At 40.8% G+C, this 24,717-nt stretch overlaps 2 protein-coding genes across 4 annotated transcripts; one reads left to right on the top strand and one right to left on the bottom strand.

The window, feature by feature from the left end:
- Window positions 1-744: 744 nt before the first annotated feature.
- pofut4 (protein O-fucosyltransferase 4) lies at window positions 745-6,752 on the top strand. Its single transcript, XM_015004623.2, has 5 exons — window positions 745-947; window positions 1,187-1,516; window positions 2,882-3,262; window positions 4,629-5,251; window positions 5,392-6,752. Exons 2-5 carry the CDS (start codon window positions 1,187-1,189, stop codon window positions 5,540-5,542), a joined length of 1,485 nt encoding a protein of 494 aa, XP_014860109.1. The 5' UTR covers window positions 745-947; the 3' UTR covers window positions 5,543-6,752.
- Window positions 6,640-24,005, bottom strand: znf185 (zinc finger protein 185 with LIM domain). Of its 3 annotated transcripts, XM_088009678.1 has the most exons (29): window positions 23,854-24,005; window positions 22,858-22,909; window positions 21,118-21,238; window positions 20,915-21,022; window positions 20,794-20,823; window positions 20,045-20,101; window positions 19,889-19,936; window positions 19,722-19,793; window positions 19,546-19,626; window positions 19,343-19,405; window positions 19,130-19,228; window positions 18,434-18,499; window positions 18,232-18,303; window positions 17,874-17,948; window positions 17,585-17,659; window positions 16,948-17,013; window positions 15,734-15,784; window positions 15,581-15,625; window positions 15,266-15,322; window positions 13,535-13,582; window positions 12,670-13,239; window positions 11,610-11,669; window positions 11,423-11,485; window positions 11,025-11,132; window positions 9,885-9,941; window positions 9,736-9,807; window positions 9,577-9,639; window positions 8,165-8,270; window positions 6,640-7,174 (listed from the first exon to the last, which is right to left on the bottom strand). In XM_088009678.1, the coding sequence occupies exons 2-29, from the start codon at window positions 22,865-22,867 to the stop codon at window positions 7,076-7,078; spliced, it is 2,442 nt and encodes an 813-aa protein (XP_087865804.1). In that variant the 5' UTR covers window positions 22,868-22,909; window positions 23,854-24,005; the 3' UTR covers window positions 6,640-7,075. The 3 variants fall into 3 exon arrangements, with proteins under 3 accessions (XP_087865804.1, XP_087865805.1, XP_014860116.2); XM_088009679.1 differs by lacking the exon at window positions 15,581-15,625; XM_015004630.2 differs by lacking the exons at window positions 15,581-15,625; window positions 15,734-15,784.
- Between the last annotated feature and the right edge of the window lie 712 nt (window positions 24,006-24,717).

The following is a 24,717-nucleotide window of genomic DNA, read 5'->3' as shown; positions in this document are numbered from 1 at the left end:
TTGTGCATAGACTTTTAAACGATAAACACTGAAGACACTTGACTTTGAGCTAAATGCTTGTCCAGTCGAAGTAACCAGGAATGTTTCAGTGAAACCTGTGCAAACATGCGCAGACTACAAAGTCTAAACTGTTTTCTGCAGCATTTTTTTCAGTCAACTGAAACTAAGTCAAGCCCGCTAAAATGTCAGGAGAACAAGGAGGCTTGACAGGCTGCATTCCAAAGAAAACAAATGAAGGCTCTTTGGTGACATGTCCATACATGACTTAATGACACCAAGTCAGATAATTTTACTAATCATATGTTAGCTAAAGTTTAAATGAAGACCTGAGAAGTAAATATAGACAGATAGTAAAGTTGACATGACTTTGATCTAAAAGATGAATAATTGCATGTTCTGTTGTGGTTTAATAACGTTGTCTGAAATGGGCTACACATTGAAACATTGGTTAGGAACAATCCAAGGCAAGAAAGTTGAGATTGGCTAAATGGGTTTATGTTGATCTATATCAGTTAACCTCTCACTTCATTTAAGGTATGTGGGATACCATATCTGAGCAGCAAGCTGCTAAAAGTCACTTTTTTCTTTGTCTATCTTTGTTTTACTATTTTTTTTTAAATTCAAAATATTTTTGGGGCGATATAGTACCTGCAACTTGTTTGTTTAAAACTAATAACTTCAGTTATTACAGTGTAACTGTAATAACTGAACTCAATCATATTATCACATTTGCCTAATTTACAGAATTTCACCATGACATGAAAGGCAAGATGAGATTATCAACAAAAAAAAAAAACCCTCAACAAACTCGACTGATTCTGCGTTTGCTGCTGCTTTGATTTTGCTTGGCTGTAGGTGGCGCCAGAGGAGGGTAACATTTATTGCGACGAGGAAGAGTCTGTTGTTACTGATGTAGGCGAATAAACCGTTAGAAGCGTTCATCAGAGGTAAGTTTTACTCTTAATACAAATACATATTTTATTTCTTAGACATTTAGTATGCATTTTGTGTATTTCATAGTGATACAGGTGAAAAATGGCATTATTGCTTCGATATATCTGGATAACTGGGAGGTTTAGTCCCATAGATGTTCACTTTGTTTGGCAGAGTTCATAACACATCATGATAGTGAACTTGGAGGTAGGGGAACCTTTATTTTTTATTATTTGTTTTACCCGTTCCGCAGATGGCAGGTAGGAGGAGGCTGCTACCCTGCGTGGGTCTGGGGCTGCTCGCTGTCCTCTGCTGGGTGTGGGTCTCCTTCGCCTCCCTCTCTGGAGACCAGCTGCGCCTGGACGTGTCGGACCGAGGAGCCTTTCAGCCACAGAGCGCTTTGTCGGACATGGAGTTTGCCTCCGTCGCCTCATACAGAGGACCAGGGAACAGTGACCGTCGCAGCAAAAGGGAGCTGCCCATTCTCCTGTGGTGGAGCGGGGGACTTTTCCCACATTTCCCCGGTGACACTGAACGCATCGACTGCGCCACGTCCTCCTGCTTGGTGACGAGCAATCGCAAGGTATACAAGAGAGACCTACAACTAAAGTTTTTCCTGGAAGTCTGGGCTTGAATAGCAGGAAAATACAGTGTTTTGCATTAGTGTTAATACTCCTCCTACTTTATCACTCGTTGTCACGTTGGAACACTAAACTTCAAAGTATTTTATAAGCAGTATGTGATAGATTAACACAAATAGATCAAAACTGACCTTTCTCTCCCTTTTTCCTTTTTAATAGAATCTGAAAAGTGTGGCGTGCCTATGTGTTTACCCCCCTTTACGCTGATCTGTTTAATTTAAATCCACTCCCACCATTTTTCTTTTAGATGTTGTCACCTCATGCGTAAATACAGTCCATTTGTGTGTGATTCAATATCAGTCTAAATGCAGCTGTTCTGTAAATGCCTCAGAGGTTTTGTTAGAGAACGGCAGCGTCATGAAGAGCAGACAGGTCAGGGATTAAGCTGTGGAGACGTTCAAAGCATATATGGGTTATAAAACAATATCCAAAGCTTTCATTATCTCGATAAGGTGTTCAGTCCCTCTCCTGGAGAGGAAAAGAGTACAGCAGCACAAAACACCTACCAAAACATGGCTGTCTTAATTAAATGACAGGAATGGTTGTATGATAGCCAATCATTAAAGTAAGCCATAAAAATTGATGTTCATAGACTCTCTCCATTCAGTCTGACACAGTTTGAGATCGTAGTCTCCCGAAATATAAACCCAGTAATGGCATATCCCAAAACATTTGCGGCTGTAAATTCAGTGTGAGGTAGCTGCTGAATGAAAATGCTTGGGACAATTTATGGACTTCTATTTGTACAGACTTTGGAAAATTATGCAAAATGTTCTTCTACTTTAAAAACTGTAGCTTTTTTCTATTGGTCTAGGTCACGTGTGACAATTCAAATCCTGCCCACAATACGTTTTTACATGGCCCTCCAAGCTATAGTGGGATTCATAAATAACAGCTATGTGCTGAAATACTATTTTATCAATCAAATCAAAGCAGTTTTCTCAAAGCAGTAGTTTCTCTTAATTACATCAATGTGAAACATGCTTTTATTACTTGATTTTAAAATACAAAGAAAGTTATTTATACATATATTCTATATATTGTAGTAAATTTACCAATACATTCTGCTATAACCGGCCCTTTGAGGACTTTTGCGATCTTGATACGGCCAAAATGAAAGTGAATTTGACGGCCCTGGTCTAAGTCGTAAAATATCAGTAAAACACATTGAAATTTGGGTTTTAGCATCTTAAACATTAGCAGAAGTTCAAGAGTACAACACGTCTGCAAGGCACTGCGTGTATCCGTACATTTATATTAATTATTGTTACCCTGTTTCATCTCGACCTGTTCTCGTTCTCGAAAAGGTCCAGCTGTACAAGAGGACGGCATCCATCATCTTTTACGGAACGGACTTCAGGGCATACGAGGCTCCACTCCCTCGCCTGCGCCACCAGACCTGGGCACTTTTCCACGAGGAGTCACCGATGAACAACTACGTCCTCTCGCACGGACCCGGAATCCGGCTGTTTAATTACACAGCCACATTTCGCAGGGAGTCAGACTACCCCCTGACCCTGCAGTGGCTGCCCTCCCTGGAGTACCTGCTGGAGCCTGTGGCTGTGTCTCTGGAGGAGAAGAACCGCCTCAGGAGGGAGGGCTTGGCTCCTGTTCTTTACATGCAGTCTCACTGTGACGTGCCATCAGACAGAGACCGATACGTTCGCGAACTCATGAAGTACATCGAGGTACAGTGCTTGGCAGGAGCTTTCGTTTCTGCTTTAATTATAATGAACAAGATCTTTGGGGGTAAATTCAGACATATGAGAGAATAGCACCGTTGTTGCAGCATCATTGATTACAAAAATATACAGATACTGTCTTCTATTGATTAATTGCACGTTGATGAGCCATGTAGATGCTCAGGAATCATTTGCAAATGTTCTATGTTGACGTGCGTTTCTATTAAGAAGACTTAAGGGTTTTTGTTTAGTTGTTATTAAACTGCACCTGAAATTAGTTTTGGAAATTAGTTTTGGTTTCATTAGCCCTTAATGCACCATTAAAGCTCCATCTGGGAACAGAAAGGTGTACTATATTGTCTGAAAGCAGTTTATAGGTCAGCACAACCTTTTTGAGTCAAAAATCTCATTAACTCTCGTTGTTGCCAAGCAGATTTTTCCTCACGGCTCCTGCAAGTGCAGTGAGCAGTGAGGAACTCGATATGCAGAGAATATCAAGTCCAGACTTGATATTCTCTGCAGTTAGATGAAAAATATATGTTCATCTGTGTCTGCTGGCTTAAAAACAAAAAAAAAACAAAAAAAAAACACATGCTCAGTATCGGAACCATTTCATTTTTCCCTCCAGGGAAATTGTCTCTGGAGCAAGGTGGGGAAAAAAAATTCAAACGCGAACACAATCGCACAACAACATAACAAAGTAGTGAAAAACAAATCTTTGAAATATCAGTACAAATGTCAATAACACAGGCTGAATGACTAGGTCTGACCCAATCACATTTAAAACTGATCAGAACAATGGCCTGGCTAACAAAAGAGTTTTTGGTGGTTCTGGCGGTTCTTGATTTGGGCTTCCTGAATCTCTTCCCAGACGGTAGGAGCTTAAATTCACCATTAAGTGGATGATTTGGAGAGTGACGAATGTCCTCTGCCTCTTGTAAGACTCTCTTTAAAAAAGACAGGTTCTGTTAAATCAGATAATCTAAGTAACATGTTTAAAGTGGAATGTTAAAAGTCAATTAGCAAAGGTCAGTCTCATGATCCCATTTGTATTGTGTCATGAGTAATTTAAGTCAAAAGAAAGAGTTCCTATGCAGTTCAGAAGTGTGGAAGTCGATTAGGGTTTCCCAGCTCTACATAGGGCTGAAAAAAAAAAAAGAAAAACGAGTCGATTTGGAAAATATTCCTATTTCTTCCTTTGCCTATTCTGTAAAATCCACCCATCCTCTTCTTCCCTTTCTGTAGGGTTTTCACAAGTTCCATAAATAGAGCCTGAGCTCGGAAAGGTTTGCTATTATTTTGCCATGATAAATGTGTCCTGGCTGCTTCTTCTCATCTCTCGCTTCCATCCTTCTCTCCTTCCCGTCTTTAGGTGGACTCCTATGGGAAATGCTTGAACAACAGGCCCCTACCGGAACACCTGGAGGACACGGCCACCGCTACTGGCGAGGAACCCGGATTCATGAATTTCGTTGCCCGCTACAAGTTCCACCTGGCACTGGAGAATGGCGTGTGTCCAGATTACATGACGGAGAAGCTGTGGCGGCCCCTCCATCAGGGCTGCGTGCCCGTCTATCGCGGCTCCCCGGTGGTGGCTGACTGGATGCCCAATGACCACTCTGTCGTAATTATAGATAGCTTTCCCTCTCCCAAAGCTCTCGCTGACTTTCTCAAGCGTCTGGATGAGAACGATGATGAATACGTTAGATATTTAGAGTTCAAGGACCCCAGAAGGATTACCAACACTCGCTTGCTGGAGGGCTTGGACTCCCGTGAGTGGGGAGTTAACGACATGAGCAAGCCTAACTACTTAAATGGATTTGAATGTTATGTTTGTGACCAGGAGAATGCCCGATTGGCTGCCGAGAGGGCATATAGGAAAGCCCCCCAAAAAACCCAACCTCCTCAGCGTAAAATGGCCAGCAACTCCCACATGGGCTGCCCACTGCCCAGTCCGGGGTACGGAGACATCAAAGACCTGCCAGCAGATGACGGGTGAGTTGGGGTTAAATCGCTGACTGTGCCAGGTGGGAATACCGCCTGCTCTGTCAAGCCGAGGGGAGAGAAATCGTTTTTATTGTCTAATTGAGCCGGCCTCTGAAATTAGCCTAATCTGTTTGCATATCTGTCTGCAGATGGTTGCAAATATGGCCGCAGGATTACTGGCAGAGCCTCGACCAGGCCGAGGGGCTGGAGTCCCTGATAAGACACAACGAGTCGGACCCCTCTCTGCTGTGGAAGCACATCCAAAACATAGCTGTGAGCAGAGCCAGAGGGAAACACTGAGACAGGCTCGGAAACAAACAGAGCGTGGCGCCCGTCCAGCTCTGCAGGGGGGGCCCACATTACGAGTCCCCTCTGTTTAAATGACGGATTGACTCGCGGTTACACAACCAAGCCAGAACACCGTTCTATTTGTGGATTATGGCGTCTTACAAAAGTATCCCAACCCCTGGAGCGGGTTGGGATACGGTTCACATTTTGTGACATTACAACCAAAACCTGAATGTGTATTATCAGGATTTCATGTGAAGTTATGTTTTGTTTCTTTAAATGGATGGAAAATGATGCATGGTTTACAAATAGACAAGCATCCAGTCCCCTGAAATGAATACTAGAATCATCTCAATCAGCTTCAAGTCATTTGAAGCTTTGCACATCTAGACACAGATTTTGCATGATTTTTGCAATTAATCCGAGCTCATATTGAACGTATAGCACCTACGATCAGTGATTGTACGATTCACTGACGTACACGGTTAGAATGTCACAGAATATGACTGGAGAAATGTAAAGGGTTAGAAATACTTTTTCAAGGTGGGTTTTTATATACAGTACATTACAACAGGTTTTAATTGTCTATTCAATGTGACACTTGGGCAAAGCGGATGCTTTAGAAGGACATGTAGGAAATGCTCTCTGTGCAGCTGGTGCAGAGAGTCAAATGCTCCTGGAAAGCTCCCCCTCTTTTTTTCTTTTTTTTTTTTTCCTGGACTGGAGCTGAGCCAAGGGGACCTGTCCTGCTCACCCAAGGAGATCTGCCTAACTGTGTGTGAAGACCATCAAGGCAGCAGCCAGTGGACTGCTTGTGCTTCTTTAAAGTTAATCTGCATGTGGCCAATGGCTATTAGCCAGTCACATTTATGCAAACAGCTACTTGAAGTGACAGTGCGAGGGAAGAGGCGATTTTGAGAAATGCAACTTTGCAGGCGGAAACCTCTGCACTAGCGGCCGTTCTCTGAAAGCAAATCTACTCTGAATTTTTGTGATAAATACTTTATATTATTACCCGGACCTTGTTGTCGCAACACACTAAACTCCTCTTTGTGCAATAATTCTCATTCTGTAAGTGTGTTTTCAAGCACACTACTTTTTGTAAGACGTTTATACCAGGACTTTGTAAATAATTTTATTTTGTTAGCAACGCATTGTACATTTCAACACACCATTTTGTATCGAGATGAGTAAAATAAGAAAAAAAAGGTTTTTAAACGTAGCGAGCCTCTTGTTATCGAATTACATTGTCCAAGCCCACCTGATATTGTGAATCTTTACATAAAAAATATATAAAACACATCCTTCATTGTAACTGACACACAAACATATTTCATCCCCGCCCCCCCCAAAAAATAGACCATTCAACATGTGACGTTATCATACTGACAATTCAAGTTTCTTTTTTTTTATCACTTTAAAATGTGTTCCAGCAAAGTTAAGAAAGAAATCAGTGCAAACTTCAGAGCAGTTCTAACTTATTATGCAAATGAACATGAATGAGGTGGGGGACAAGGATAAGGAGGTGATGAAAAGCTCCGAGGATTAAATAACGGTGGCATAACAGCTCTCGCAGTGGACCTTTTTGTTGTGCAGGAACATACTGTGGAGAAGGTCTCCCATAGGCCTACTGCACACATCACACTGTGAACAAAAAGAAAAGAAAAAAAAAAAGAGCATAATCTTAGTTCCAAGGAAAATTACCTCTTCATACCGTTTAATAAATCTTTAGCAGTGAATGAAAGCACTGGAGCCTTGAAAACCAGTTGAAGACTTTCATGTGTTGGAATGCAGCATAAAAAATATTCAAAGAAACCATTTTATCGGAATGAAAACATTCGTCGAAAATGCAATTCGTGTTGCGCAACACCTTCAGATGAATTCATCTTTAATGCCACACTGACATTGTTTGAAAAATGCAACTTTTTGCATGTTGAAAGATGACTGAAAGATGGTTTTTAAAAGGGTTAGAGTTCATGATACTTTGAACTCTAGCAATGTTAGTTGGACCTTTGCAAGAGAAACAAACCCACAGCACCACAGATCCTCCACCATGCTTTACAGTGGGTAGGAGGTGCTTTTTCAGCCTAGACTCAACTTGAATATTTGTTGCTGAAAAGCTCAGTGTCTTAGTTTCTTAAAACCAAAATATACACTCCATTTAATGTCCCAGAAGAGATTAGCAAACTCTGCCTGTTTTTAATTGTAATGGTGGGAAGGTAAACGTGTCTTTCCGGCAACCGGTTTGCTTGTAGATAGTATCTAGTGGTTGCTATGGAGACCTGGAGGCCTCAAGGTGCCACTCTTTGCTGCACCCTGGTGGGCAACAGCTAATAGAAATGAAACTCTGCACGATGGTACCTCAGGGAAACAGGAAGTCGTCGTTGCTCATTACAATTTATGGATGCATAGATCAAGTCAGAAAAGCAGAGTTACACTTATTTTATAGGAGTTGTTATGAGTTGCCAATAACGTGACCTAACGCATCTGCTCAAACTAAAGGTTGGATTTTTATATATTTTCCAAACTACTGCAATAAAAGATGAATTAATATCAACGATTTTACACATATTAACTGGGAGTGCCAATAGGTCCAGAGAGCGCTATAAAAAAAAACAAATGGAGGCCATTTACCTTGAAGCAGTCAGGGTGGCAGTTAATATTGAGGTGCTCGATGCTGATCTTGGCATCGTTGCCCACCTGCTTTCCGCAGTACGTGCAGGTGGACGACGGGGTGAGCCTGGAGGGAAACAACAGCGATTAGAACAATTTAGGCTGATCTCCTTTAATACGTGTAAATAATCCTTTGATGTCCCCATTCTGTCCCCCAATTAGCTGAACGAGATGGCTTCCACGTCTGGTTGCGTCAGAAGTGGGAAAATAAACAGGCAGGAGGAGACGGACCTTTAGCTTAAACTGGATTTTGTCTCGGTTGCGTGGATTAAGTGTTGTACTGGTTACCGAGAGGTTGATTTTAACTAACACGACGCTCTGTTTGAACAAGATCAGCCAGAGTGGCCTCGTGTAAAGAAAAGTAAACATGCTCAAAGGTGAAAACAAGCAGCTTGGAGGACTTAAAAAAGAGAGTTGTAGAGTTGCTAGTGGCATATTGAGGTACAGAAGGAGAAGTACAGCAACTGAAGTGTGAAATAAATGCACTCAGGTAAATATGTAAAATTCTCACAAAAACTCAGCATACAGCGAATCTCACAAATGTAGACAACCCCTGTGAAAAGCAAAGGCATTCTTACAAAAAGATGAGACCGTGATGGATAATTTCCACCATAAACCTGACATTAATCCTGTACAGTTCAACTTAAAACCAAGCAAAGCTGTTAGGGGGATAATGTAAGTAATAAAATAGCTCCAATGCCACAAAGTGTGGAAGTGTGCACAGCATTAAACTAATACTTTGTTAGAGTTTTGATTCAACTAAACTACTAAAAGTCAATTAATTGACTGCATATGAAATGCTTTGAGAGACGGGTATTAAATATTTATTAGCACTTTGTAACTAGCAAGCGCTGCACACAATTCTGTAAAATATCTGCATGTGGGCATTTAAATTTTTTTGAGTGATTTTGAGTGCGTCACATGGAGACAAACATGCTGTTGCTGTGTGTTGATAATACTAGTTAACACCAAAACAAATAGCATTTCCTTCTCTTTACGGACTTGCAAAAAGAAAGACATTATTTTTAACTTCTACTTCCGAGACAAATCTGACACAGTTTTGTCCAATACTATATATATATATATATATATATATAAAATGCTGTGGAATTTTATTGCACTTTCTGCAATCTATTGCCTTATCTAAAGGAGGCAAATAAGTAAATGTCAGGATAAACTTACTAGGCCTGGTGAACTTTATGTCAGGTTAATCTCATTTGAATTGAGCAGACAAAATGTCACGTTAGAGGTGGAAAAAGTTTGGAAATGATTTCTGATGGTTTATGTTCAATTTTAACAGGGATGTGTGTATAGATCCCCTCTACACTCTCAAGTCTCGGTGCATGAAAAAGGTTTATGTGCCGGGGTATTACCTGGTGTAGCTGGAGGGGCTGCTGTACGAGTAACTGATGGAGCTTGATGTAAAATCGTCCGACCTACAGGAAAAGAACAAAAATGTTCCATCATCCAAGCAACATTGGTTAATGTCTTTATATGACTGCGTCAACAAATCAACAAATAACTGGCCTTACCCATTCAGTGGGTCCCTGAGATTGAGCAAAGAATCACTTGCGTCGACATACTCCTTCACATACACAAAAGGCCTAAAAAGCAGGAAGTAACTTAATGTGGGTGCAAATTCTAACTTCTAGTTAAGCTTCCTCTCTGGAGAGATGCTCACTTTTTGCTTTCCGGTTCTGGTGTTGGGACCCGTCGCTCTTCCTCTACCACGGCTGGCCTGCAGACGGAGAGCACAGACATTCGTGTCATCTTTTACTCACAGATGACAGGAGCGTGAAGGGTTATGGGACCCATCATATGACGGGGTCCTTCACCTTTTTTTTTTTTTTTTTTCACTACTGCCTGTTAATGACAGTCATTCATTGGGCTCAGATTTGACAGAATGACGACTCCAATGTATGTCGCCAATCCGACACGTGGTACCCTGATAATTAGAGGGAGGGAGCCAAATGAGGGCAGGCCGAAAGGCAACGGGAATGCCGCTCTGATTGTAGAATGTCAGAAATAGAGCTGATAGATCTGTTGAAACAGGACTTGCAGGTCCGTGTCTGAGTAAAGTGTTCAGGATCTGCGTTCCCACAGGGATTTAGCGCAAATCAATTTAGCTTAAACAGCTGTGTTACCATAATCAATGGAAGTAGGAGAACACAAGCAGGAGTCTTAAATAGACCACAGTGCCAGGAAAATTCATAGTCCTTGAACTTCGTCACATTTTGTCATAATGCAACCCCAAACCTGAGTGGGATATTTGTGTGGAATATAGGGTGTAGCTGTTAAAGGGAGGTAAAATGCAGGTGAAAACAACATGCATTTTTACAAAAAAATACAAAACTTTATCAAGTTGTAGATAAAACTTGAAATATGTGTAATTCCTTTGTTGTGGGAATGTCTACCAGCCATTCACGTCTGGAGACTGACGTTCTTCATCGAGTGAGACAGGATGAAGAGCTTCTGTCAACAGATATGTCCAAGATTTGATTGTGGTTCTCAGTTAGATTAAGGTCTGAACATTTTAACAACCCAGTCAGCAGTACGGAACAACAAAATGCAGCATGTTCAGTGTTTAGCATGATTGAAGCATTATCCTCGACTTGTCTGCTGTGTTACCTGGTTGTCATGACGCCGTTTGCTCATCGATGTTCTCTAAATAACTAATGGGGCTTTAACAGCACAACTGCGCCTATCTGTACTAATATAAAATAATGAAAATGATGCACTCAGCTAAGATTATCTCTGATGGGAATTGATTGCTCTGGATTGGGGCAAAAATAAAGCTGAATAAAACAACAACAAAAAATACCGTTCTTCCTCCTTTACTTCCTCTTCATCGCCATCTCCCATCGCAGTGGAGATGGTATAAACAGTGGGGGTTGTCCATTTATCCCAAGGGGAGTCATTCTCAGTGGACCTGGGGCACAAACAAGCATGCAACGGTAACATGAGCGGATGGCATATTCACACTTTAACGTTTATTAAAAAGCAGAGTTGCTGGAGGCTGGACATGTTTGCAACGGCTCTGAGGGGAAGGTAGTAACAAATATCTGACCTATTTCCATCAGCATCAGTGCCCAATAACTTCCACCTCAGAGAGTAAACGCTGGAAAAGCCCAGCTCCTCCACCGCGGCGAAAGGAAACGAGGTTACGGGGATAAAAGGAGCCAATGTGCACCTGGAGCTCTTAATAAAGCGACAACTTACTTTCTCTCAAACATGATCACCGTCTGCTGATCTCCAGCCTTGTCCTCTGTCTCGGTTTCTTGGCTGAGAGGGGGAGACAGACAGACATTGAAAGGCTTTTAGCTGGTAATGGACACAGATCAAAGGGGAGGCTAAATGAAGAATAGCGGAGCGTGCGCTGCATGCAAAAAAAAAAACGTGTGTTCACCTCTCCACTGTGCTTGCCTCATGAGGGATTTCCCATGTGGTATTCCAGGAACCCTGAGAGCTGGAGAAAATACTGAATATTAAAAATAAGTCTTAGGTCTTATTTATACGTGGGCATGAATGCGCTGTGGTGTACGCCCTTGTACTGCAGCTGTGGCTCACTTATGCAAAATTCTACCCTCAATTTACTCTTTGTTGTCATAAAGTTGTTTGTTCATCAGTCTTCTTAAAGTAACATCTGAGGCTTTAACTGAACAGGTGTAGCTATACTAAGATGAAATTACAAAAATGATGCAGTGTGAATTATTAGTTTACACCTAATTGAAATGAATTACGCTGGATTTTATTTGGGGTCGGCAGAGTAAAATGGGGGAAAAATACAGCTGGATGCAAAGCACATGTTCCAGATTTTTATTTGTCAGGAATTTCCAAAACTATGTATGAGTTTGCCACAAAGTTATGGGGTACTTTGTGTGGGTCTACCTACCACATAAAATTTCAATAATTTGTGGTCATAATATAACAAAAAAAAAAAAGAAAGATCAAGTTAAACAAGTACATTTGCAAGTCACTGCAGCTAAATTCAGATCTTTGATTCAATTTGTATTCCTTAACTTGATTACCTAACATATTAGGTAATCAGGCCTGCATGCAGCATCACATGCTAAGAATTTAGAGAGAAATAAAAGACACAAAGCTCCAAAGAAGATAAGATAAACATCCGGTGAAAGCACTCTTTCATTATGACGTTCGACACTAATAAGATCATAGACTAACTGATCTCCCTGGAAAGTGAGTAAAAAAAAACATATCAAACTTTTATCATCAGCCACAGCTGTCAGTAAGTGTGGACATAATTCAGCGAGGATGAAATCTGTCGGTTTTATAAGGCGATGATGAAGCAGATCTCTGTCTGTTTTCACTGTTTGGAAACATGAAGAAACTTTGCTTTGCCTCCAGGTGTGATTTAGGGTTCAGTGATCGACACATTGAATTTTGAGACACCGCTTCAAAACGGGGCTTTAATGTGTACTTTCTTATTTCAGTCTAAGTAAACATACCTTTCTTCGTCTTTCTCCTCATCCTTTTCTTCCTCAGACTCGTCTTCCGCTTCTACTTTCTGATCTTCCTCCTCATCCTCTTCTACTTTCCCCTCATCCTCCTCTTCCTCTTCTACCTTCTCCTCCTCCTCCTCCTCCTTTTCTACTTTCTCCTCCTCATTCTTTTCTTCCTCTTGTACTTTGTCCTCCTCCTCCTCATTCTCCTCCTCATTCTTCTCTTCCTCTTCTACTTTCTCCTCCTTCTCATTCTCTTCTTCCTCTTGTACTTTGTCCTCCTCATTCTCTTCTTCCTCTTCTACTTTGTCCTCCTCATTCTCTTCTTCCTCTTCTACTTTGTCCTCCTCATTCTCCTCTTCCTCATCTGCTTTGCCCTCCTCCTCCTCATCATCATTCTCTTCTTCCTCTTCTGCTTTGTTCCCCTCATCCTCCTCTTCTACTTTTTCCTCTTCGAGAAAGTAGTGGTGGAGTTGTTTCTCCACCACAATAGGCACGTCTTCCTCCATTTTGTATGTAGGCTCGTATTGTATTGGAGTCATCTTATAGATGACTTCTTCAACTCCAATTGGCATCCTGGAAGTAGGAGAACACAAACGAGGATGTAAAAGTATCATGAGTCGATGGTATATTCACTCTGTACATTTATAAAAAAGCAGAGCAGAGTTACTGGACCTCTTTGTCACAGCTATGAAGGGAATGTAGTAATAAATAAAATATTTGACGTATTTTCATCATCACCTATGCCCAATAACTTCCAACTCAGAGAGTAAATCATAAAAAAAGAAGAAAAAAATGTAATATAAACAAGGTTAAAGGGGAAAAAATTAGTCAATGTGCAACTGAAGTTCTTTATAAAGCATCTACTTACGGTTTTGGTATGTAGGGAGCTGAGAGTTCAGGTAGTTCTACTGCCATACTGAAAACAGGAAAGAGACACATGCTGAAAGATTTTTTGGATGGTATTGAACACAGAACAGTGGAGCAAGTGTCTTTGCATCAGAAAGTTTCAGAAGCAGAACATTTAGAGAATTGGTGATATAACAAAACCGGATGACAGTGAATGGAGAGCAAGTGCTGGTGGCTTCTCCCACTGCTCCGCATTTACACCTAGAGTCAGAACCTGGGCATGAAATGGCATCAGACCCATCTTACAACTTTTATCAAAAAAAAAAAAAAAAAAAAAAAAAAAAAAAAATATATATATATATATATATATATATATATATATATATATATATATATATATTTGTTTTGTTTTGAAAGTATAGTGTGAGACGGATAATCTGTGGAAAAAGTCAAGCTCCTCTGTTTTCTCCCAGTAAATTCTTTCTCCACCACACTGAGCAGCACATACACAAGGTTGATTGGCAGTGCTAAGACACTCCTCGTGATTCAGATCCATTGCGTTTTTTACTGGGAATGGTGTATTTCTGCAGATAACAACAGTAGAAGTGGGGAAAGATGAAGGAGCTTGATTTTTTTTTGTAAAAGAAATATTTTTACTAATGTTAGATAGATGAAGCTATAAAGGGATAGTTCAGAATTGCTCATGTTCTGTTGTAAGGATGTACACAATTACTATTATTGTAGGTGTAGTACCTTTCTGAGTGTTTTTAAGAAATATATAAATTAAGATTATTTGGTCAATGAGAATAAAGGCAGCACCACTCTGAAAGGCACCAAGACTTCAACCATCTCAAAACAAGTCCAACAAACAATACTTGATCAAGCTCTAAACCATCAGAACGTTTGAACTGGGGATAACAGGCGTTGGAGGTAGGAAGTAATGATCTTCCTGTGTGAAAAAATGTATAGAGAATAAAAAGCATTACTGGATGTTTAAGCCAACTTCAAACTTGGAAATGTTGACTTCTGATTTAACAGGCCACATCCAATTAAGTCTCAAGTTTTAAGTATGCAGCGTCAATTAAAGAGGATGTTTTTGTTCTACTTTGTGAGTGTGCGTGTGTGCATGTGTGTGTGTGTTTCAAGATGGCGATGCTCAAAAAAAATAAATTTTAGACTGGGACGTGTGTTAAAATATTTCACAATCAGTGCGTTAGATCAGATCGTGGAGCTAAATGTCTGTTCCTCTCCTCTTCTGTCGCTCGACCGCAAACATATTACAAGGTCGTGAACTTTTTGGCATCGTTGTGTTGTTACTGCTCACGCAACACACAAATCTACAGAAAACAATAAAGAGAGAAGGCAAAACTACACAAATGGAATAATAAGTGCATATTGGTCAAGTCCTCTATATTAAAATAAATTGAGTTATTGATTATTTATTACAGAGCTGCAGGTGAAGCTTAAACTTTTAATAATAGGTTAAAAAAATAGATTATTTCCTTTGTGTTAATGCTATAATCTGCTGACTAAATTGGACGTTATCACTGACACAATGTTGTGAAGGGAACAGCAGATAGACATGAAGAGTTAATTGAATAAAAACAATCCATCAGAGTACAGGACAGCCAAAGCTGAAGTCTTCAAACGTGCTTCGTGCTTTTACTGGTCCAAAATTGACAGATAATTCAAGCCGAAAGTTAAAAAGAAAAGTGCCAAACAGAAGTAATAAATAACTAAATTGATCATTTACATGCAATCGGGCTCTTTTGGTCTTGGACTTTCCATCGTCTCCTCTGTTGTTGCCGAACTGAAAGACAAAGTGTAAAACAGACCAGGGTCACCACTGCTAATGGAGCACATTAACGGCGGAAGCCGTGGTGAACATACTGCATGTGCAGCGCTTCCAGAGTGATTGGTGCCAATTGTGAATAACGACGATTACATTAGGAGCAGCGGGCGTAGCAAAGAAGAAGACGTCGTGAGGAGGCAACATGATAGCGTCAGAGCAACGAGCCGAGGTTAGAGGAGGAGAAAGAGGGAGGGATTTGGAAAATCTTTCCTGTACCTGTTGATGAAAACATCAGCGGAGGGCTCAAACAGGTCAGGGGGGCTGCGATGGGAGGAAAGTGGCTCATAATCAGAAGCTGCTGCATTATGCATGCCGAGATGCTATCTGGCTGGCTGGAAGACAGTCGCAGCGCCAAACCAATATGATTACCTGTTATGGGATGCAGTCCCTATCGGATTTGGATCAAACGGATCAGCCGAGCTGAAAAACAATTTCACACTGATTTCACTCTCAATTGTTCAGCACGGCCCTGTCGGGTGTCGGAGGAATTCTGATCACATTGACTCGTAATGGAAAGATTCAATGCAGTTTGAATGGCAAACAGGAACAGAGAGCGGACGCAGCGCCGAATTCAATCGGAATCAGAATCAGGGGTGTCTTTGCCAAACGGAAATGCTACCTTCAAATTTATACTACTACTAATGTGAGAAACCGAGATAATTTTCACTAAGTGTTCTGGTATACTGTCTTGTATAAATATTCAGTAAACATCTGCATTTCTGTCATTTTCCAACAGCAAACAGCTGCAATATATTATGTTGACATTGTATGTCGTACACTAAAACTATACCTATATATGATTTTTTTTTCACATATATTTTATGTGAAAAATCTGAAAAGTGTGGCGTGCATTTGTGTTCATTATCCTCTGATTTAATACTTTGTAGAATAAAATTTCTACCACCTTTACAGATGTAGAAATTTTTTTTTTACCAAATGTTTTTGCCAAATAGCTCCTTTTTTCCAGATTTGATTGACTGTCTGTGTTCCTTCTGAAGTAACGTATCCCCACAGCATGATACTGCCTAAAGAAAATCTCACTTGAGCTAAGTTGCTCCTGAAGGCGGGTAGTTGCCCCGGACAATATTTAGGAGTGCTAGGCTAAAGGAGGCTAATGATTTTATCTTATGCTCCACTTTGTGTTTATCTATCACATCAATTTCTGATGAATTAAGAAAAATTCAAGGGGTGAACAAAATTGTTCTCTCGGCTTGATAATGGGACGACAGAAAGACAGAGAGGAATGAATGGCATGATGGGAACAAAAACACAGGGCAAGTAAAGGTTACTGTTGCTGCTCTCATACACTATTTACAGTGTTACTCCATTAGGAAAGCTTGAAATCCACTGAACTATTTAACAAGCATGGAGACTGTCTGAATATGTTTTTCCTTTCTTCTCCTCTCCATGAGCGCTCTTTGTCAGGAATAACCACAGCTTTGGTCGTTACAGTGTTGTGACTGCGGGGCCAACGCTGCAGACAGAGTCGGTATAAATCATTGCGTCGCATACCGTGCTTCTTCGAGGGAGCGGCTCTGCACAGATAGATAATTGTTTAAGAGCAGCCTGTCATCTCCTGCTACCTTTGTGTTTCCACGGCTGTCTCATCCGTCTGCTTCTCCTCCTCCTCCTGCTGCTGCACGCTGAGGCTGGTGGAAAGACAAAAACAAAAGCAGAAATACTAATCAGCGCGGCGCGCTCTTTTCTATTTCCAGACGCAGACGTGCAGATAAAAACGAAGGCTTTTAAAGTTTCAAAGTCGTTTCATTCAGGAATCGGAGGCTGTTTGGTGCTGCCGCGGAGCAGTGGATTAAAACTTCGGGTTTGTGATAAAAATGAATCTCATAAATCAGGGTGGCTTGTCTCCTTTGTCTGCGGTATAATAAAAAGAAACTACTGACACAAGAGGAGGGCAAAGATGGGAAGCGTGAGCTGTCACATCGGGCTCTTCTCACCCTGCATGGCTCTGTGTTCGCTATAATGACACGGAGCCACGAGATTCAGGGTGTCAGATGTCTGTGCAGGACTGGACTCACCAGGCACGCATTGCACAGAAAAGTAAAAAGTGGGGAAGAGTTTTAGAACTTCATCGAGGTGAGTTAAGGTGATGCTTTGCTAGCTGCTAACAAAGCAACTACAGATTTATAACCGAGGAGGGACTAATTCTTCAAATGAGTCCGGATTAGCAGTTTGAGGGGATAAAGAGCCTTTTTCATGTACCCGCCAAGTCCAGTGAGTAGATCCTGACTCCAGCGTCCCGGGCTGGATGGAACAGGCTCCGCTGGTTCTTCTGGACTGCAGAAGCAGAAAGCAAGAAGTTGATGAACAAAGAGGGGCTTAGGGATTTCAGATTGGGGGGGTGTTTAAAGCTCATACAGGCAACTTGAGACAGATGAGAGACTTTATATGAGGTCCAACAGTGCCACCTTATGGATAACATTCAAAAATTCTTCTTAATTGCAAAATGAGAAAGAATTTTATTTTATTTTTTTATTTTTTTTTAACGAACCCATCACTGAAACCCAGGAGATCGCCTGTTATTGGTTCGCCATCTCTGGGCGCTGTATCTGGCTCCTGTTCAACACTGCAGTGAGGAAGAGACAGAAAAAGAAAAAAACAGATCAGAGTGTTATTAAAGCACCTGGTTTGGCAAGAAAGCCCAGAAACATCTCTTTCTTAAATATGTTTGTACTGCGTTTAATCAAATGTAATTTAGGACACTAGTCGTGTCTCATGTTTAAGTCACCAAAAATGGAGACGTGTGTTCTGTAAATTGCTGTGAAGTGAACACAGTGGAAATCAGAATGCATTTGTGTTCCTGCCAGCCACGCTACGGCACAAGTGAGGCGGTTACTGATTTTGTTTACCTGTCCTCTGGGGTGGGACTGTCCACCGGGCCTCCTTCTTCCTCTGCCAGCTCTTGCTTGTTGTTCTCAGCGCTGCAAGGGAAAAAAAAAACAAAACAAAACAAAAAAAAAACTCACGATCAAATAGTGTGGTGTTGGAGGCCTTTGGGCAACGATGTTAAACTGAGAGGGTCTTGCTTTCGTAATGTTTTTCAGTAAATACCTGCTAGGGTTTGTGTCCAAAGAAATGAGGGTGTTGGACAAGGCAGCGATTGTGTCAGTACTGGAGCTGTGAATGTAGAAACATGAGGAAATAGATGAAATGCGGGCTCATTCCCATTCAAAACTGTTAAAGAATGAGGCAAACACAAACTTGAAATCACATCAAGCGCAGTAGATGTGATTGCAATAATGACAACAGTAATAAGAAAAGGACAAATTTTGGATATGTTTTTTTATGCACTTGATATGTTAATACTAAAAAGAAAATGATCACAATTAGACGTTTCTCTACTTTTCCAGCTAATGCATGAGATGCTGAGACAATCACATTTAGTTCTGAGAACGGGGGTTCAGAACTGAAGACCACTTTGGGCTGAAGAGATTAACTACTGAGCTCAGCTAAGGAATAAAGAAAGAAAGGGAAGGGTTTTCTTTCTTCTTTTTTTTTTCTTGCCAGGTCAACAAAAGTTTATGTTTTTTCTGCAAAAAGTTTAACGTAAAAGTGTGGGCTTCCCTTATAGTCTGCAACCAGAAACTTGGACCTTAAATAACTTAAATAAAATGGGTCTTGCTAAGGTTTGTGTCATCACACTCATTTGGATAAGGAGGCAGATTTTTCAACATTTTATGTTTACCAGCCAACAGTTTCGCCTTATTTAAGGTCGTCGGTAAACACGAAACACGAAACGAGACTCACGCTGACTGCGGTTTGGGTGCAGGAGCAGAGGCAGCAGATGTGGGAGGAACAGCAGGGGACGGTTCCGCCGCGCTGTCGGCATCATCAAAAATCTCCACCCTGCGTGCGTACATACACACAGAGAGAAGCGTAAATAGTAAAATGTAGAAATTTGAGAACAAGCTTCGTTTCTTTCTGGCTCCAGAACCAAACACAATATGAAGAAACTCGAACCTTTTAGCCATAAATGAAGGACCGCTGGTGGCCAAAGAAGTGTCAGGCTGTGTATCTTTAGTCCTGAAAGATTTTAGAAACAAACGCTTAGAGTAAATAAGATTTCCACAAAGCAGATTGGGATGGATTGGAGACATAACCACTTCCAGAATCAGGTTAAAGTTCATTACGCCCATTAGAGACATGACCTAAATGATACGTACTCGTACAGCTTAGCAGCAGACAAAACATAGGATCGTTTGTTGGCTGCTTTTGTCTTCATAACATGAAGGGCGGCCTCCGTCCTGCACAGTAAGACGATGTGATATTTACTCAGAATGTTTAGTTTTTTTATTGTTTTTTCTGGGCACATGGCTTCTCGGCGGGAGCGCAGTCTCACCGTCTCTCCTGCTCCTCTAAGCTGAGCTGGCCCTCGGGGTTCTCTGAAGTGTTCCTCACAATGTGAGGGGCTCTGCGGAGCAGAAGCACAAACACACACCGCGTGAAAAACACAACATTCTCAGCGAGGCGCAAGCAATTACCTGGGAGTCTTATTCGTACACTTACATCCTCTTGTAGGTCTCTGAAGGCTTTTTAGTGAATGTTTTTGTTGTGCTGTGAAAAAAAATGAATAATAATAATAATAATTTACATGCAGAAATGTGGTTTTTAGATCTCACTGTGCAATTAAACCTGCTGTTTTTAAAGGGAAGATGCTTTTACCTTGTGCCATTAGATGATGGAGTTGAAGCAGGCTTTTCTAGTTTAGTAAAAACACCCCTGAAGGCAAAAGAAACAAAGAATGTTATTAGCATTATTTTTCAGCATCCCCACATTAATACAGTTGCATTAAATTATTACTACAAACAAATATTTGAAGGTAAATGCGTGTACAAGTACTGTACAGTACAAATGGACTGCGTTTGTAATAAAACAGTGGGCCTCCACCAACTTGGAGTCTGATACCTCAACCACTCTTCCTCCAGACTCTGGGACTTTGAATTCCAATAAAAATAGAAAACCTAATTTAAAAGAGGACACTTTAAGTCCTCTTTCACCCTCAGCTCATCTAAGGTACGTCTGAAGATTTTAGTTTAGGATTTTCTTAATTTAAGAAATCTAGTGCTTGTAGTCTGTAACCTGGACCTTTTTTTTCTACCACATGTTTTCCCTCCATTCAACTTTCCATTCATTTAATTAGTTTCTTCAGCAGTGACCTCTTGTGACCTGCTCCAACAACTGTGTGTACCATGACATTTCTCCTCTGTTCTTTTTAAATTAGTTTTAAGTAATGAATCCGTATGAGATACATTGTTTTCAATTATTCAACTAAAATAAGCAACATTTTCAATTGTATTCTCATGTCTTGAGTCTGCTTTTGATTAAGATAAAAAAAAAATAGGTCTGATTTAATTTTTGACCCTTTTTTTTGTTTTCTTTAAGAAATGGATCAGAGTGAGTGTCTCTCCTACCTGATCAGGTATCCTTGTGTTGCTGGTTTGCTGAAAATCAAGATGGGGATTTGGTAAAAAAATAAATAAAAGTTAACATTTTTAAAGTAAACCTGCACCTTTATTCTAAATACAGTTCTACCTCTCAGTGTCAGACTTTACTGGTGGCGGCGTGGCTTTTACTGGCGAGGAAACTGGGCTCGTCTCAATGGGAGCTCCGTTCAAACGCCTGGCTCTGACTTCTGCCAACCTGCACAGATTGCACAGAGAATTTTAGTTGTGTCTCTTCGAGTGACTGGGCAGCTGATGAGATGGACGGGGACTCTCTGAAGACGCGCGCTTTACCATGGCATTTCCTCCTCCTGAGTTTCAGCCTGAGGTTCATCTCGGCGCTGCAGCCAGCTGCCGTCTCCCCTCAGCTTTGTTCGTACTGTGGTGGTGCGAAGCACAGCTGCTCGGTCTCCCTCTGGGATGCAAACAGGAGCGCGCGAAAACGCGAGTTAAGCCACGCATTGCAGGGTGCGTTTTTGTTGTTACACTTTGAAAGCGGTGCGCTTATGAACGTGAGATAAACGAGGTTAATTAGAAAAGCAATTTCTAAACACTAAAACTCGTTATAAGTGTAAACCTAAGTTCCAAAAGTAAATGAGTCTGTTTAATTCTACTAAGGGATCTTAAGCAGTAGTTTGAATTTAGCAGATTTTGAAAACAATTCAAAATGGGAAAGACAAGAGAGCATTCAGGTTTCCTTAAGTAAATGATTGTTGATAAACTCGAAGGATTCACATATATCTTGCTACCATGGACAGAAAGGAGGGTGGCAAGAGAGGTAACAAAACAAATCTTTAAAGCACCCTATATTAGAGAAGTGCTGCAAAGAGTTTGGCTTTATATACAATTTTACTAATAATCTGCTTATTAGTCCAAATTGTGACTCGAAAAATAAATGCATCAGCTAATATGGCTGCCACGCACAGAAAATATTAAAGTTTCAGAAAACTATTTTTCAGCACTTTTCACAGTTTGCGTCTCATTAAAATAGTGGCACAAATAAAAATAAAACAAATGATCTTATTGTGAATATGTTAGTTTAGTGCTTGATCACATAAAATAGAGTGAAACAGAATATTCTTACCTTGTATTTCTAGTTTTGGTTAGTGCAACAATTGACAAATCCCAACAAGTAATGAGACCACACTCAGGTCAGGGGTGACTACATTCCCAGATCCAAGCTCCAATTTCCAAAATGCATTAGACATATATTGAGGCCAATATATCACCGCTTTGCTTCCATAATTATGTTGTTAATCATTCCTAGTTTGCCATTTTCTTTAACTGTCCAATCAAAATAGGGCCCTTTTTCCAGGAAATGGTTTATAAAAGACAAATGACACAACAGAAGGGTTTAAACAAAGTTATATGTTGGATTTCCACCACTGTCCTTTTCAGCTTGGCCCACCGTTACAATTATCCCATCATAGAGTGCCAGACATCTCATTTTGACATAGATGGAAGTTGAAGTGGTAAGGTTTCAAGTTTACATTTCAAATAAAGGGTTACAAGATTAGCAATTTTAAAAAAAATAGCTTTTTCTTTTGTTCTGAAAATGTATGGCCTTAATAACTGTTGTTTTTGAAAAGTTTGGTGTTTTTCAGCATGATAAAATGGTTATCATTTAAAAGCTGTAAAGTAAATAACAATGTGTGCTACTTTCTGGTGTAAAATGGACAACTGCAAGGGAAGCTGCTTACTAAGAAAAGGAAGCAGTGAAAGAGAAAATGGGAATTCAGCCAAAATGTGACTACGGGTGATGACTTAATGAGCAATTAATATATTAAACCTATTAACACTTTGTGTCAATTTATTGATTCTCAAACTGCATTCATGTTCATGAAAGTCCATAAACTGTAGGCTCTTTAAACCTTTAGGGACAAGTGAAGGCTGTAGCCCTCATATTACTTTACGGTGTACACGAAGTCTTAATATGCTAAATCATAACAGCTCAGTACAGAGGGGCGATAACATCAGCTATTATTGAAGGAAGTACATGTATCATAATTAGATCACATTAATTAGTCTTCTCACCGCTTGACATGTTTCTTCTGGTGGGATCTCGGCGCTTTCCCCTACAGGCAACCTGAAAAATACATCAGTAAGAAACCTCACGAAGAGAAAGTGTGTGATCAGCAAACGGCTCGTTATCTTAGAATTAGCATATTTTGAAATGGTTGTTCCTATGGTATGTCCCCTCCCCAAAAGGCTGTCAGGAATTCCTCATTCTCATCCTTCAAGCATGCAGGTCATCCTGTCCTGCCACATTTCAAGAGAAATGTGGCAGGATTGCCCACATAAGAATTGAAACACACAAATAACCGTCTCCTTACATCAGCAGCTCGGAGTAACGTCTCATTTTAGTAAAGATGGATCAAGGTTGCTTATTTCAAAATTAGTCGATCCCACAATTTATTAAGGATCAGGAAAAAAAAGGTTGCTCTGAGGTCAAATTCCTTGGGTATTATTACAAAAAACAAAAAAACACAGTTCAGTGACTGTTTCCTTATCTCGAAGCAGGCCACAGTTTATGCAAAACTGAGAAGAGGGGGGGGGTGAATTTTCAAAAATGGGAATGCAAATATTAACAGCTAAAACGCCTGAGGATTTTAATTTAGCCCTTCCAGAGCAACATCCCTCAGATAAATGTATCCGAGGGATGTTGTCCTGAATAAAAAGTGACTCTAAATGGAGAAAGGATTTTTATCCTGGCAGTACACACACACACACACGCACACACACACACACACACACACACACACACACACACACACACACACACACACACACACACACACACACGATAAATCATTAATGAAACACAGCAGCTTTTAAAGGAAAGCGCTAAAGATGAGAGTCAACTGAGCTGACATGTAAAAAAAAAATAAAATAAGTGGGCAAACAGTGATAATCATCAGTGTAACCAGGCAAACATTCCCAACCTTCTGATGACAAAAAAAAAAAAAAGTTAAGATTATCTGTTAAATAACGTTATAGACAAGCCAGATAGTTCACAGTGAGAGTGCATACCTGTTCAACCCTGATATCCAACAGGCCTCTCTTCACACAGCTGAGTGTGGCCGAAGAGAGCAGAAGAAGAAAAAGTCTTTCGTCCCTGACAGGTGTCTCAGAAAACTAGCAAACAGGTACGGGCGTGAGCTCCAACAAGCCCAGCCAGTCGAGGAAGGTGGATGTGGGGGGTGGAGCAGCGCGTGTGCGAGCGTGCATCCGTGTGTGCGCGCGCGTGCGTGTGTGTGTGTGTGTGTGGTAGAGGTTGCTAAGAACTGATTTTCTTTGTTTACCACATCTGTGCTTTCGTTCTAGAAAGTCAGCAAGCATGTACCTGTCGCGCAGGTGGATGATGATGATGATGATCATGATGATGATCGGGTCTTCATCGTGAGCAAGAGGAGGATGAGGACAAGGTGCAGAGCGTGGCACGCGTGAATGAGGCGGGTGGCAGCCGCGTCTCCTGTGGGGAATGCTCGTGTCACGCTCAGTGGGCAGGAAAAGCCGGGGAGCAAACACACATCATTAAAACAGAATCAAGAACAGCGCGAAGAGCTGAGCCGAGAAAAAAAACAAAAAAACATTAAGACTTGATTTATGGTGACATCTTCTGTAACATCTCGAACCCCTGTTTTATATTTAAAACACAAGCCTTTAAGGTTTTTTGTTTGTTTTTTGTTGTTGTTTTTTTTTGGCATTTTGCTCTGGGATTGTAAAGGTCAGGCTTTGATAGTGGGCCACAGAGCGTATTGTAAACAGACTGTTTACTCGGACCGACTGACTGACTGAGTTGATGTTTGTTTAAGAGAAAGGCAAAAGAAAAATGAGTTCACGTTTTCTGCAAATGTCATGCAGTTTCTTCAGCAGATGAAAACAGCCGCAGCA

This window comes from Poecilia mexicana, unplaced genomic scaffold (assembly GCF_051168715.1).
Source record: "Poecilia mexicana isolate PSO_F unplaced genomic scaffold, ASM5116871v1 scaffold_10, whole genome shotgun sequence".
Taxonomy (NCBI): domain Eukaryota; kingdom Metazoa; phylum Chordata; class Actinopteri; order Cyprinodontiformes; family Poeciliidae; genus Poecilia; species Poecilia mexicana.
This window is presented reverse-complemented; position numbering and strand designations above follow the sequence as displayed.

Bases quoted from the DNA above. Each gene is read 5' to 3' on its own strand.
- pofut4 (XM_015004623.2), top strand. From the start codon at position 1,187: ATGGCAGGTAGGAGGAGGCTGCTACCCTGCGTGGGTCTGGGGCTGCTC. The intron at 1,517-2,881 runs GTATACAAGAGA...GTTCTCGAAAAG, and splicing joins TGGTGACGAGCAATCGCAAG to GTCCAGCTGTACAAGAGGAC. The intron at 5,252-5,391 runs GTGAGTTGGGGT...ATCTGTCTGCAG, and splicing joins GACCTGCCAGCAGATGACGG to ATGGTTGCAAATATGGCCGC.
- znf185 (XM_088009678.1), bottom strand. The intron at 19,229-19,342 runs GTTCGAGTTTCT...GTACGCACGCAG, and splicing joins CCTTCATTTATGGCTAAAAG to GGTGGAGATTTTTGATGATG. The intron at 9,640-9,735 runs GTAAGGCCAGTT...CTTTTCCTGTAG, and splicing joins CTCAGGGACCCACTGAATGG to GTCGGACGATTTTACATCAA.